This window comes from Pseudophryne corroboree, chromosome 4, assembly GCF_028390025.1.
Source record: "Pseudophryne corroboree isolate aPseCor3 chromosome 4, aPseCor3.hap2, whole genome shotgun sequence".
Taxonomy (NCBI): domain Eukaryota; kingdom Metazoa; phylum Chordata; class Amphibia; order Anura; family Myobatrachidae; genus Pseudophryne; species Pseudophryne corroboree.
The window spans coordinates 793,650,658-793,665,181 of record NC_086447.1 but is presented as its reverse complement, the minus strand read 5'-3'; the positions used below and the strand labels follow the sequence as shown (position 1 = coordinate 793,665,181).

General features: G+C 46.0%; 2 protein-coding genes across 4 annotated transcripts in view; one reads left to right on the top strand and one right to left on the bottom strand.

Annotated features, from left to right (window-relative positions):
- The window catches only part of ABCG5 (ATP binding cassette subfamily G member 5), a 93,802-nt gene extending 84,191 nt beyond the window's left edge, over positions 1-9,611 (top strand). Inside the window, exon 14 of the mRNA XM_063919812.1 lies at positions 7,547-9,611. Within this exon, the coding sequence (XP_063775882.1) occupies positions 7,547-7,740 (194 nt within the window). The 3' untranslated portion in view covers positions 7,741-9,611. The remainder of the gene's footprint in view (positions 1-7,546) is intronic.
- A 2,299-nt stretch (positions 9,612-11,910) lies between these two features.
- DYNC2LI1 (dynein cytoplasmic 2 light intermediate chain 1) overlaps positions 11,911-14,524 on the bottom strand; it is a 378,136-nt gene continuing 375,522 nt past the window's right edge. For all 3 annotated transcript variants that reach the window (XM_063918338.1, XM_063918340.1, XM_063918342.1), the window contains one exon: positions 11,911-12,096. In XM_063918338.1, coding sequence (XP_063774408.1) covers positions 12,025-12,096 — 72 coding nt within the window. In that variant the 3' untranslated portion in view covers positions 11,911-12,024. The remainder of the gene's footprint in view (positions 12,097-14,524) is intronic.

Below are 14,524 nucleotides of genomic sequence, written 5' to 3'. Positions count from 1 at the left end.
GTGCCCGCAGCTGGGGGAGGGGCTACAGGTCAAGCGCCTTATCCCCTATGCTGGTCCTCACCAACAGGTACTATGGAGCCTTATTAAATTGTAAAATGTATCATCCAACCTGTGCTCCCCTGCCCTGGTGGATATAGTGAGGTCCCTGTACGGCCACAGTGTCCATGCCAGCGTTGTGGTCTGTCTTCTTAGACCGCGACCAGAACACGATTTAATGTCAGGTCCCTCCTGGGGGACCCTCTTACCTCCTCCCTTAGTAGCGGCCACGCAATCTAGAAGAGCATCTGCGGTGGTGTGCCTAGGAACCGGAGCGTCTCCACCGAAAGTACCCGGGAACAGGGCCAACGGGAATATGCGACGCCGCTGGTGAGGTGATGGAGCCGCAGCACAGTATATCACCCTGACATATGAAGTGCTGCAGCCCTTGAAGTCTTCTAAATAGCTTTTTCAGGGGTCCCTGCTTCATGCAGCACCAACTGCAAAACTGAGCTCACAGTGCCTGGAGGCGAGATTATATAGAGGAGGACACGCAATGCATCCTGGGACAGTCTAAAGCTTTAGCCTGTTGGTGCCTCTGGCTCAAGATACATCTTTACACCCCAATGTATTCCATGTGGAACAGTGTACCCCGCTGCAGAAATAATAATTTTTAGGGTAAGCTCTCCAATTAACCCAAAAGAAGAGATGATTGTCATCAGTGTACATTCAAAATACAGATGGACTGAAATCAACTGCATGCATACACAAACACACACAAAAAAGAAATAGATGATGGAGATATTAATACAGAAAAAGTAACAAGTAAAAGATAAAACAGAGTATTAAAAATAGAAACTACATTTTCAAGTACATAAATAGCAAATAAACAAAAATCAAACTAATAGTACTGGGTCACAAAAATAATAGAAAAGAAAGATACGAGAAAGCTGACCTCTTAAATACATTCCATTTAAAGGTGTTTGCAAAGGCAGAAAACATGCTTGATAATGATAATTAGAGATGACTTACGCTGTATGTAAATCATCTGAACAGGGTTACAAAGAATGGAAATTGCTCATAATTAATATTATTGGCCGACAACAGGTGTGTGCAAGGGAGGGGTTAATCTGCACAACAACGAAAAAATACACTGATTCCAGCAGCATTCTGGGTGAGAAAAAGATGATAATATAGTAAATTGCTGGCCCATTGCAGAGTGCTGTTGGACATTGTGTCTTGCTTTTTGCGGTATCCGATCTTTAGGTCGACAACACTTAGGTCGACATGCATTAGGTCGACATGGCAAAGGTCGACACATGAAAAGGTTGACATGAGTTTTCTAGTGTTTTTCTTTTTTTTTTAAAACGTTTTCATACTTTATGATCGACGTGGACTTTGGGAGCGAGGAACCTTGCCTGAAGCATGGTGAGCAAAGCAAGCCATGTGAGGGGAAACAGTGCACTAATTGGGGTTCCCAGTCACTTTACGAAGAAAACAACCATTTAAAAAAAAACCTCATGTTGACCTGATGACCGTGTCAACCTATTTCATGTGTCGACCTAGTCACTGTTGACCAATAGTGGCCGACCTAGTTACTGTCGACCCAATGATCCACACCCGCTTTTTGCATACAAAGACCATATAGGTGACAAGGAAACATCCACGCCGATTGGTAGGGAAAAAATAAGATTTTAAACCTACCGGTAAATCTTTTTCTCGTAGTCCGTAGAGGATGCTGGGGACTCCGTAAGGACCATGGGGATAGACGGGCTCCGCAGGAGACATGGGCACTTTAAGAAAGACTTTAGGTCTGGGTGTGCACTGGCCCCTCCCACTATGCCCCTCCTCTAGACCTCAGTTAGAGAAACTGTGCCCAGAGGAGATGGACAGTACGAGGAAAGGATTTTTGTTAATCCAAGGGCAAGATTCATACCAGCCACACCAATCACACTGTATAACTTGTGTATCTATTAAACAGTTAACAGTATGAAAAAACAACGTAGCATCAGTCCAACCTGATTAAACTATAACATAACCCTTATGTAAGCAAAACTATATACAAGTCTCGCAGAAGTAGTCCGCACTTGGGACGGGCACCCAGCATCCTCTACGGACTATGAGAAAAAGATTTACCGGTAGGTTTAAAATCTTATTTTCTCTAACGTTCTAGATGATGCTGGGGACTCCGTAAGGACCATGGGGATTATACCAAAGCTCCCAAACGGGCGGGAGAAGGCGGATGACTCTGCAGCACCGATTGAGCAAACAGGAGGTCCTCCTCAGCCAGGGTATCAAACTTATAGAACTTTGCTAAGGTGTTTGAACCCGACCAAGTAGCAGCTCGGCACAGTTGTAGTGCCGAGACCCCTCGGGCAGCCGCCCAAGACGAGCCCACCTTCCTAGTGCAATGGGCCTTGACCGATTTTGGTAACGGCAATCCAGCCGTAGAATGCGCCTGCTGAATCGTATTACAGATCCAGCGAGCAATAGTCTGCTCGAAGCAGGGGTGCCAACTTTGTTGGCTGCTTATAGGACAAACAGTGCTTCTGTTTTCCTGATTCTAGCCGTTCTGGCCACATTAATTTTCAAAGCCCTGACTACATCAAGGGACTCGGAATCCTCCAAATCTCGTGTAGCCACAGGCACCACAATAGGTTGATTCATATGAAAAGATGACACCACCTTAGGCAAGAATTGAGGACGGGTCCGCAATTCCGCCCTATCCATATGGAAAGCCAGATAGGGGCTTTTATGAGACAAAGCCGCCAATTCCGACACTCGCCTAGCCGAAGCCAAGGCTAATAACATGACCACCTTCCAAGTGAGATATTTTAACTCCACCATTTGAAGTGGTTCAAACCAGTGCGACTTAAGGAAACTCAACACCACGTTAAGGTCCCAAGGCGCCACCGGAGGTATAAAAGGAGGCTGAATATGCAGTACTCCCTTCACAAAAGTCTGTACTTCTGGGAGAGAAGCCAATTCTGTTTGAAAGAAAATGGATAAGGCTGAAATCTGAACCTTAATGGATCCTAAGTTTAGGCCCAAATTCACTCCAGTCTGTAGGAAGTGAAGGAAACGGCCCAGATGGAATTCTTCCGTAGGAGCATTCCTGGCCTCACACCAAGAAACATATTTTCGCCATATCCGGTGATAATGTTTCGCTGTCATGTCTTTCCTAGCCTTTATCAGAGTAGGAATGACCTCATCCGGAATGCCCTTTTCCGCTAGGATACTGCGTTCAACCGCCACGCCGTCAAACGCAGCCGCGGTAAGTCTTGGAACAGACAGGGCCCCTGTTGCAACAGGTCCTGTCGCAGAGGAAGAGGCCACGGATCTCCCGTGAGCATTTCCAGCAGATCCGGATACCAGGCCCTTCGTGGCCAATCTGGAACAATGAGAATTGTTCTCACTCCTCTTTTTCTTATTATTCTCAACACCTTGGGTATGAGAGGAAGAGGAGGAAACACATAGACCAACTGGAACACCCACGGTGTCACTAGGGCGTCTACTGCTACCGCCTGAAGGTCTTTTGATCTGGCGCAATACCTCTGTAGCTTTTTGTTGAGGCGGGACGCCATCATGTCTATCTGGGGCAGTCCCCACTGACTTACAATCTGTGCGAAGACTTCCCGATGAAGTCCCCACTCTCCTGGATGCAGGTCGTGTCTGCTGAGGAAGTCTGCTTCCCAGTTGTCCACTCCCAGAATGAACACTGCTGACAGTGCGCTTACATGATTTTCCGCCCAGCGAAGAATCCTGGTGGCTTCCGCCATTGCCACTCTGCTCCTTGTGCCGCCTTGGCGGTTTACATGAGCCACTGCGGTGATGTTGTCTGACTGGATCAGAACTGGTTGGTCGCGAAGTAAGTTCTCCGCTTGACGTAGGGCGTTGTATATGGCCCTCAATTCCAGTATGTTGATGTGAAGACTAGTCTCTTGACTTGTCCAAAGTGCTTGGAAGTTTCTTCCCTGTGTGACTGCTCCCCACCCTCTGAGGCTCGCGTCCGTGGTCACCAGGATCCAATCCTGAATGCCGAACCTGCGTCCTTCCAAAAGGTGAGCACTCTGCAGCCACCACAGGAGAGATACCCTGGCCCTGGGGGACAGGGTGATCCGCTGATGGATTTGTAGATGTGACCTGGACCACTTGTCCAATAGGTCCCATTGGAAAGTCCTTGCATGGAACCTGCCGAAGGGAATGGCTTCGTATGTTGCAACCATTTTTCCCAGGACTTGAGTGCAATAATGCACAGACACTTGTTTTGGCTTCAATAGCTTCTTGACCAGAGTCATGAGTTTCTGAGCTTTTTCTATCGGGAGAAAACCCTTTTCTGGTCTGTGTCCAGAATCATGCCCAAGAAGGTCAGACGAGTCGTTGGAACCAGCTGTGACTTCGGGATATTGAGAATCCAGCCGTGTTGCTGTAACACCTTCAATGAAAGTGACACGCTGTTCAGTAACTTCTCTCGTGATCTCGCTTTTATGAGGAGATCGTCCAAGTATGGGATAATTGTAACACCCTGCTTGCGCAGGAGCACCATCATTTCCGCCATTACCTTGGTGAAAATCCTCGGGGCCATGGAAAGCCCAAACGGCAACGTCTGAAATTGGTAATGACAATCTTGTACCGCAAATCTCATGTACGCCTGGTGAGGTGGATAAATGGGGACATGAAGGTATGCATCCTTTATGTCCAGAGATACCATAAAATCCCCCCCTTCCAGGCTGGCGATGACAGCTCTGAGCGATTCCATCTTGAACTTGAACCGTTTTAAGTATAGGTTCAGGGGTTTTAAATTCAATATGGGTCTGACCGAACCGTCCGGTTTCGGAACTACAAACAGGGTTGAGTAGTATCCCTTCCCTCTTTGAAGCAGGGGAACTTCGACCACCACCTGTTGAAGACACAATTTTTGAATAGCATTTAACACTATCTCCCTTTCTAGGGGAGAAGTCGGTAGAGCCGATTTGAAAAACCGGCGAGGAGGCACCTCTTCGAATTCCAGCTTGTATCCCTGAGAAACAATTTCTATTGCCCAGGGATCCACCTGTGAGTGAACCCAGATGTGGCTGAAAAGTCAAAGACGTGTCCCCACTGGGGCGGACTCCCTCAGCGGAGACCCAGCGTCATGCGGTGGATTTTGCAGAGGTCGGGGAGGACTTCTGTTCCTGGGAACTAGCTGTGCTGTGCAGCTTTTTACCTCTGCCCTTACCTCTGGCAAGAAAGGATGATCCACGTACTCTTTTGCTTTTATTTGAACGAAAGGACTGCATTTGATAATGTGGCGCTTTCTTAGGTTGTGAGGGAACATAAGGCAAAAAATTCGATTTACCTGCCGTAGCTGTGTAGACCAGGTCAGAGAGACCTTCCCCAAACAATTCCTCACCTTTGTAAGGTAAAACCTCCATGTCTTTTTGAGTCGGCATCACCTGTCCACTGCCGGGTCCAGAGGACTCGTCTAGCAGAGATTGACATAGCGTTTATTCTGGAACCCAGTAAACTAATGTCTCTTTGAGCATCTCTCATATATAAGACAGCATCCTTTATATGGCATAGGGTCAATAAAATGGTATCCTTATCTAGGGTCTCAATCTCCGCCAATAAGGAATCTGTCCATGCTGCTACCGCGCTACAAACCCAGGCCGACGCAATTGCCGGTCTGAGTAATGTACCAGAATGTGTGTAAATGGATTTCAAGGTAACCTCCTGCTTGCGGTCAGCAGGATCCTTGAGGGTAGCCGTATCTTGAGATGGCAGCGCTATCTTTTTTGACAATCGTGTCAATGCCTTGTCCACCTTAGGGGAGGATTCCCACCGTATCCTGTCCGTTGGCGGGAAAGGATACGCCATAAGAATCCTTTTGGGAATCTGCAGTTTCTTGTCTGGAGATTCCCACGCTTTTTCACATAATACGTTCAACTCGTGTGAGGAGGGAAAAGTTACCTCAGGCTTCTTTCCCTTATACATGTGTACCCTCGTGTCAGGGACAGGGGGTTCCTCTGTGATATGCAACACTTCTTTTATTGCAATAATCATATATCGAATACATTTAGCCACTTTTGGCTGTAACTTTGCATCATCTTAGTCGACACTGGAGTCCGAATCCGTGTCGGTATCAGTGTCTGCTATTTGGGATAGTGGGCGCTTCTGAGACCCTGAAGGTCCCGGCGACATAGGGACAGACATGGGTTCACTCCCTGACTGTTCCTTAGCTTCAGCTTTGTCTAATCTTTTGTGCAATAAGTTCACACTAGCACTTAAAACTTTCCACATATCCATCCAGTCAGGTGTCGGCACCGCCGACGGATACCTCACATTCATACGCTCCCCCTCCTCCCTAGGTGAGCCTTCTACCTCAGACATGTCGACACGCGTACCGGCACACCACACACACAGGGAACCTCTTATCTGAAGATAGTTTCCCCACAAGGCCCTTTGGAGAGACAGAGAGAGAGTATGCCAGCACACACCCCAGCGCTATATGACCCTGGAAAAAAAAACACTAAATGTTTATCCAGTAGCGCTGTTTATACTTTATATCCGCCAAATTTGTGCACCCCCCCCTCTTAAAACCCCTCTATCACCGTGTATAAGCAGGGGAGAATCCGGGGAGCTTCCTTTCAGCGCTGTGCTGTGGAGAAAAATGGCGCTGGTGAGTGCTGAGGGAGAAGCCCCGCCCCCCTCAGCGGCGGGCTTCTGTCCCGCTCAAAATCCTGAAAACTGGCGGGGGCTCTGTTATATACATGTACAGTGCCCATCTGTACATGTATATACTTATTTTGCCAATGGAGAGGTTTTATTGCTGCCCAGGGCGCCCCCCCTGCGCCCTGCACCCTTACAGTGACTGCAGTGTGTGAGATGTATGGGAGCAATGGCGCACAGCTTTACTGCTGTGCGTTACCTCAGTGAAGATCATGAAGTCTTCTGCCGCCTCTGAAGTCTTCTTTTCTTCTCATACTCACCCGGCTTCTATCTTCTGGCTCTGCGGCTCTGGGACGGACGGCGAGGGTGAGACCTGCGTACCAATCCCTCTGGAGCTAATGGTGTCCAGTAGCCTAAGAAACAGAGCCTTGAAACTCACAGAAGTAGGTCTGTTTCTCTCTCCTCAGTCCCTCGATGCAGGGAGTCTGTTGCCAGCAGGCTCCCTGAAAATAAAAAACCTAACAAATATACTTTCTGACAGGAAGCTCAGGAGAGCTCCCTGTAGTGCACCCATCTCCTCTGGGCACAGTATCAAACTGAGGTCTAGAGGAGGGGCATAGAGGGAGGGGCCAGTGCTCACCCAGACCTAAAGTCTTTCTTAAAGTGCCCATGTGTCCTGCGGAGCCCGTCTATCCCCATGGTCCTTACGGAGTCCCCAGCATCCTCTAGGACGTTAGAGAAAATTTCACTATCAGCAAAGGAGTTATTCATTCTAACTTGCATATGAAGGGTACAGCCCCAAAAAAATAAAACATTTTTAGAAAATGACGGTGTTGTCAAAAGGCATACTACTCATTCTTCAACAACAGCTTTTACATAAAATGTCAGCTGCCCAATTTAATGTGACATTTTGATTCCACAGGTGGCACAAGCAACTCATCTGAAGTAAATGCACAATGTCCGTTCACGAAAGGCAACGATTTCATTGAAAGCTCGTATCCTGGAGCCACAACAAGAATCACATTTGACTTTCTCATGCTCTATGCCTTCGTCCCTGCAATGATCATTGGATGTCTAATAAGTTTTAAAATAAGAGACATTTTGATGCGCAGATAGAGGATTACACCCACACACGGCTGTGGTACTGCTGGCAATAATATTTATCATGTTGAGGTGACTTCTAACTAGTAAGAAGCTTGAATAATAAAATCTGCTTTTTAATGTGCCAGAGCAACCACACTTCACCAATAGTATACTACTCTTACCCTTTTAGTATTGTAAGAGTCTTAATTATTTTATTTTATTAACAGTTTCTTATATAGCGCAGCAACTGGACACAATTAGATGACAAAACTGGGTAAAAACAAACAGTCATAGAGGGAGGAGGGCCCTGCTCGCAAGCTTACAATCTACGGGAAAACAGGCATTGATACACAAGGATAGGTGCTATTTATTGCATAGTTGTCCACCAGATTGTAAAGGTTCTTGGTGGGCTGCGTGATATCACATCACAGCAGTGATGAACCAGGGTCAGGAAGGAGGGAGAGTGAAGAAAGAAAATATGTGGGGGATCTGTGGACTGTACTGTGGGAATATGGGGGGTCATGCTGACCCGCTCGCTGCTGTTTTTCGCAGCCAAGCGAACAGGTCTCTACTGCGCATGCGCCATAGTGCAACGGCGCATGCCAGACGGCCAAAGGCCGTTGCAGGGCTGCGATCACCTCTGCCTGATTGACAGGCAGAGGCGATCACTGGGTGGGAGGAGGCGGAACGGCAGCGCTTGGCCGCCGTTTCGTAGACCGAACAGGGGTGGGCAGCAGCCGCTGTGGGCCGGGAAGCGAGGAGTAGCTCCCGGCCAGCACGCTAAAGCTGCGCTGGTCGGTAGCTACTTTTGAAGTGCAAAGGCATCGTCGCTGTGCGATGCCTTTGCAGTTCTGCGGGGGGGGGAGTGGCACTGACATGCGGGGCGGACTAGCCCTGTGCTTGGCGTGCCCCCGCATGTCAGGGAAGAGGATCGTAGCTGTGCTAAATTTAACACAGCTACGATCAACTCGGAATGACCCCCAGAATTGGATAGGAAAGCTATGAAGATAATGTGAGCGGTTCTGGAATTTAATAAGCTTGTCTGAATAGGTGGATTTTCAGGGAACGCTTGAAGGTTCGAAGACTAGAGGAGAGTCTTATTGTACGTGGTAGGGCATTCCACAGAGTGGGTGCAGCCCGAAGAAAGTCCAGTAATCGTGCATGGGAGCAAGTAATGAGTGTGGATGAGAGAAGTAGCTCTTGTGAGGAGCGAAGGTTGGGAAATATTTTGAGATAAGCGAAGAGATGTATGTTGGTGTAGTATGGTTAATAGCCTTGTGCGTAAGTAACAGTATTTTATATTGAATACGGTAAAATGAAGGTAGCCAATGGAGGGACTGACATAGTGGGTCTGCAGATTATGAACATCTAGCGAGTAATATTAGCCTTGCAGCTGCATTCAGAATAGATTGTAAAGGTGAGAGTCTCTACTTAGTTAGACCAGTAAGAAGACTATTGCAATAATCAATGTGGGAAGTAATGAGATCATGTATTAGGGTTTTAGCAGTGTCTTGTGTAAGGTATGATCGTATTTTGGATATGTTTCTTAGATGCATGTAACATGATTTTGAGACAGATTGAATGTGTGGAGCAAAGGACAGTTCTGAGTCAAGTATGACACCTAGGCAGCAAGCTTGTGGTGTAGGGTTGATTGTAGAGTTCTCAACAATGCACACTCTAGTAGATTTTCACCCCACATTTTTTTTTAGAGCATGAACCTTTAGCCTTCCTTCAGAGCACTTGTCTACGAACAGTAGATGCAGGCATTTTGTGTGCTGCACTAATAATCATGGGACTGCAGCCTATCACATCACTAGGAACCAGTGACATCACTGAGTCAACTCAAGGTCAGTACTCAGAAGCATGGCTAATATTTCTGACTCTGAGACAGGAGTATTAGTCAAGGCCGCAACTAGGGGAGGGGGGCTAAGGGGTCACGTGGGGAGGAATAGGCTGTGGGCGGGGTGGGGGGGGGGGTAGGGATAGGCTGCAGTAAAGGGGGTTTACGCTGCAGGGGGGGATAGGTTTAGGCTACCAGAAGGGAGGGTTAGGGGGAAGGTAAGTATACTAACCTTCCCCTGTCAAGATTCTGATCATCGTGGTGTCGCAGTCAGTATTCAGACCACCGGCATCCCGTCTGCCAGCATTTCAATCCCAACCTGTAGCAACGTATGAGCCATATTTTTTTATATTGGGCTTAAAGACTAGGCTGAAATGTCAACTTATTCATAAAGTAATTTTAACTTGATACAGAACCTTACTTAACATAGGAACATAGAATGTGACAGCAGATAACAGCCATTTGGCCCATCTAGTCTGTCATTTTTGTTGGGATCCAGTTAACCTACTAGTATATTTTGGAGGAAACCGGAGTACCTGGAGGAAACCGACACAAGCACGGTGAAAATAAACAGTCAGGGGACATAAATACATTATGCCTTGTTTACTTACAGTGATTTGCTGGTTACCTCCTAAAGCAACTTAATTTTTCTGTGAAAAGTCATGATCATATTAAAATATTCTCTCCTAAATATCTTATGATCGTGACAATCCCAATTTGGGGTCAAGTGACAATGAAAAGTGTACTACAGAAGAACAAAATCCAGGAACAGAACATTTTGTTCCGAAATTCTGTACTTGCGCCTTAAGCTTGCGGAGGGAAGGCGCATGCAAACACAAACCGAGTGCTACAAGGGAATGTTTGCCGAATTTCAAACTGTTACAGAGCCACTCGGAGATGCATATATGCCTGTCAGCAGGCTACACTTTCAGGTGCCTGAGTGCTTTGGCAAATGCTGATGATGATGAAAGTCGTCAGCATTGGCTAGCTATTTCTGATTGGCTGATCACAGATTCACCTCTGAAGCATCCATCATTACTCGTGCTTACTTCATATGATGTCATGGACTTTAAAGTCATTTTTGCTACTTTCATTTGTACATAAGAAGGAAGATTATACCTGTTGTATTATAAATGTCTCCAAGATGTTAAAAAACAACTTTTCTTGTGTTTATTTCCTGGCTGGATATAAGTGTAGCTGGCTGAAAGTTACCTGCCGTATACCTAGCACACATGCAACAGGTGCATAGCTGCATGAATCTTGAGATGCATCTGAATCGGCATATGAATGTAAATGGGCTTTTTTACATTAAGCTTTTTAGAGGTTAATTTTTGGGTGCATACGTGTCTAAATCAGCATCAGCCCCATTATATTTATACTTTATTCACACTGCCTGAGACTATATTTGATGAACATGTCTCTATTTCTTCAACCTTAATATGCCGAACATGCTCTGATCCCAGTCAAACACATCTAAATGTAATAGTAGTGAGTGGTAAGATTAGAAAAAGTTCTCTCTAATACTAAGGAGCCAAGAGGTGTCTCACTAAATGCCACAGTGTTGTCACTGGCTTTTAGTGAATTGATACGCTGCATTATCAGTGATGTCACCACTTCACAGCAAATTGATATGCTGCATTCTTAGTGATGTCACCGTCTCATAGTGAATTGATGGGTTGCATTCTCAGTGGTGTCACCACTTCATAGCGAATTGATAGGCTGCATTCTTAGTGATGTCACCGTCTCATAGTGAATTGATGGGTTGCATTCTCAGTGATGTCACCACTTCATAGCGAATTGATAGGCTGCATTCTTAGTGATGTCACCGTCTCATAGTGAATTGATGGGTTGCATTCTCAGTGGTGTCACCACTTCATAGCGAATTGAAAGGCTGCATTCTTAGTGATGTCACCGTCTCATAGTGAATTGATAGACTACATTCTTAGTGATGTCACTGGATCTTAGTGATTTGATAGGCTGCATTCTCAGTGATGTCTCTGGCTCTCAGTGAATTGATAGGCTGCATCAGGGGTGGTTTAAGAGAGGAGGGGGCACGTGAGCAGTCTCCATGCGGGTTCCCTCCTCTCTTGTGACGCAGCTGTGGGTCGACTCTGACACTGAGTCAGAGTCTACTGCACATGCGCTGTGCAGACCACATCATGCACATATCCAGTAGTCCTGCATACCTGTATAAGTAAAAGGAGATAGATGATCTGGTGGCAATCACAAATGTTTTGTGATTCATTCATCACACTTTCGGATAATAAGTTGGAAAGGTGCATGCCAAGAATCAGTTTATCAGTGCTGCCAATAAAACCATCACAAGTATTTCTCAGTTATAAAGGTTTTGCACACACAACAAATTCTGTATACAAAGCTTTTTTATTGTATAAAATAAAATCCAAAGACATACAAAACTTTAACTCAAATAATGAAACTTTTTTATGCACTATAGTTTGTTATCTCACATTAAATAGTTATCGTGTAAGAGGTCCAAGTGCCATTGATTTCCAGGACTTGTCAGCATTCCTTTTGTACTGTTCCAGCTCCTAAAAGGTTAAATATGCATGAAATTACTGAATGAATTACGTTTTATACATACTGTATATATAATATAAACACAAGTCTCTTAGAAACACTTCGCTTACCCACTGTAGGACCAGTAGCGGATCTTGCCACGGGCAAGTAGGACTTTTGCCCGGGGCGCCGCCTTCCGGAGGGCGCGGGGCGCCGCCTTCCGGAGGGTGCAGGGCGCCATCCGGAGGGCGCCGCACCAGGGCAAGATCCGCTGCTGCTGTGTGCCCTCCGCTGCCGCTGTGAAGGGAAACTAGACGCGTACGCGTCTAGTTTCCCTTCATGGAGAGGTCCTTTACTGTGCGGTGCGCGATGACGTCATCGCGCACCGCACATCATTTCAGTCTGTACAGGGGGCGTAAATGACCACGCCCCCTGTACGAAGCCACGCCCCCTATTGCCGCCCGGGGCGCACAGAGCACCAGAACCGGCCCTGTGTAGGACCTCCAACCTGAACCGAGCGCATCTAAATCTGTTTATTGTTACTCTGCGTCATTTTATCTATACTTACAGTTTTGTGATTTTACATTTCCATATAAAGAGAACCCACTGATTTCTATCACTCAGCTCACACACATGTTCACATCGACAAACTACGCGCTTTTAGAGGAACACATTACTTCTAAATCAGTTACATAACTTTCACTCTAGCAACCCTAAAATTTAAAGAGAATAATGAACTCATCGTCTCCCACATCGCAGACTGCTAAATAAACTTGAAAGTGTGGGGGTGGATTATAAAACAGTTAAATGGATAAGAACCTGGTTGCAGGATAAGAAACAGACAGTTGTAGTAAGTGCAATCATTGGAAAGAAATGTTACCAGTGGAGTACCCCAGGGATCTGTACTTGGACCAGTTCTCTTTAATATCTTTGTTGGTGACATTGCAAGTGGTATTAAAGGGAAAGTATGCCTTTTTGCAGATGATACAAAGATTTGCAACAGGGTAGACACACCGGGAGGGGTAAAACAAATGATTGATGACCTAGCTAGGCTTGAGAAATGGTCAAGAACATGGCAACTACAGTTTAATGCTAAAAAATGCAAAATCATGCACTTGGGTCTCAAAAACCCAAAGGCTAAATAAAGTATCAAGGGTACTATAATGGAAACTACTGAACAGGAAAGGGATTTAGGAGTCACTATTTCAAGTGACTTAAAGGCAGGAAAGCAATGCAACAAAGCAATGAGAAAGGCAAGTCAGATGCTTGGTTGCATAGCCAGAGGAATCAGTAGCAGGAGAAAATAATAATAATAATAATTTTATTTATATAGCGCTCTTTCTCCAACAGGACTCAAGGCGCTTTACAGACATCAAAAACAATACACATGATACAGAGGATTTAAGTAATACAGCAATAGATAAGCCACACAGACATAAAAGAAAACCTCAAGCACACAGAAAGCATAATGCAGGATTGGTGTAGGCATTTTGGGTAATAACTTCCAAGGGTTGTGTATACCACCCTCACAGGTACCAAGTGCGGCAGCCATCTTGGGCGCTCAGCGTAGGATTACCCAGGGTGGAATAGTCTACCCCTAGAAGAGATGACACAAAATGGGGGTGATTTCAGAGTCCTACAGTTTAGAGTAGGGTTCCAACAAAACCACAAGGTCCATGTATTTTTCATCCCATCCACAAGTGTACCATATGGGGCAGCCATGTTGGGCGCACTTTGAAGGTTACACTGTGGGAGGTGAGCCATACAAGGGCAAAGTTCATATATGGGAAAACTGATGCTTATGTCGTAGTATGTACCCTGCATGTAGGGCACAATGGAAAGGTGTGCAATCAGTGGAGGTTAACATTACAGGAAAAACACATGGTGGGGTGGAAGCGAGCTATTGAAGGAAAAAAAAAATAAGATTTTACTTACCGATAAATCTATTTCTCGTAGTCCGTAGTGGATGCTGGGACTCCGTAAGGACCATGGGGAATAGCGGCTCCGCAGGAGACAGGGCACAAAATAAAAGCTTGAGATATCAGGTGGTGTGCACTGGCTCCTCCCCCTATGACCCTCCTCCAAGCCAGTTAGGATACTGTGCCCGGACGAGCGTACATAATAAGGAAGGATATTGAATCCCGGGTAAGACTCATACCAGCCACACCAATCACACCGTACAACTCGTGATCTGAACCCAGTTAACAGTATGATAAATTTAAAGGAGCCTCTGAAAGGATGGCTCAACAATAATAACCCGAATTTTTTGTAACAATAACTATATACAAGTATTGCAGACAATCCGCACTAGGGATGGGCGCCCAGCATCCACTACGGACTACGAGAAATAGATTTATCGGTAAGTAAAATCTTATTTTCTCTAACGTCCTAAGTGGATGCTGGGACTCCGTAAGGACCATGGGGATTATACCAAAGCTCCCAAACGGGCGGGAGAGTGCG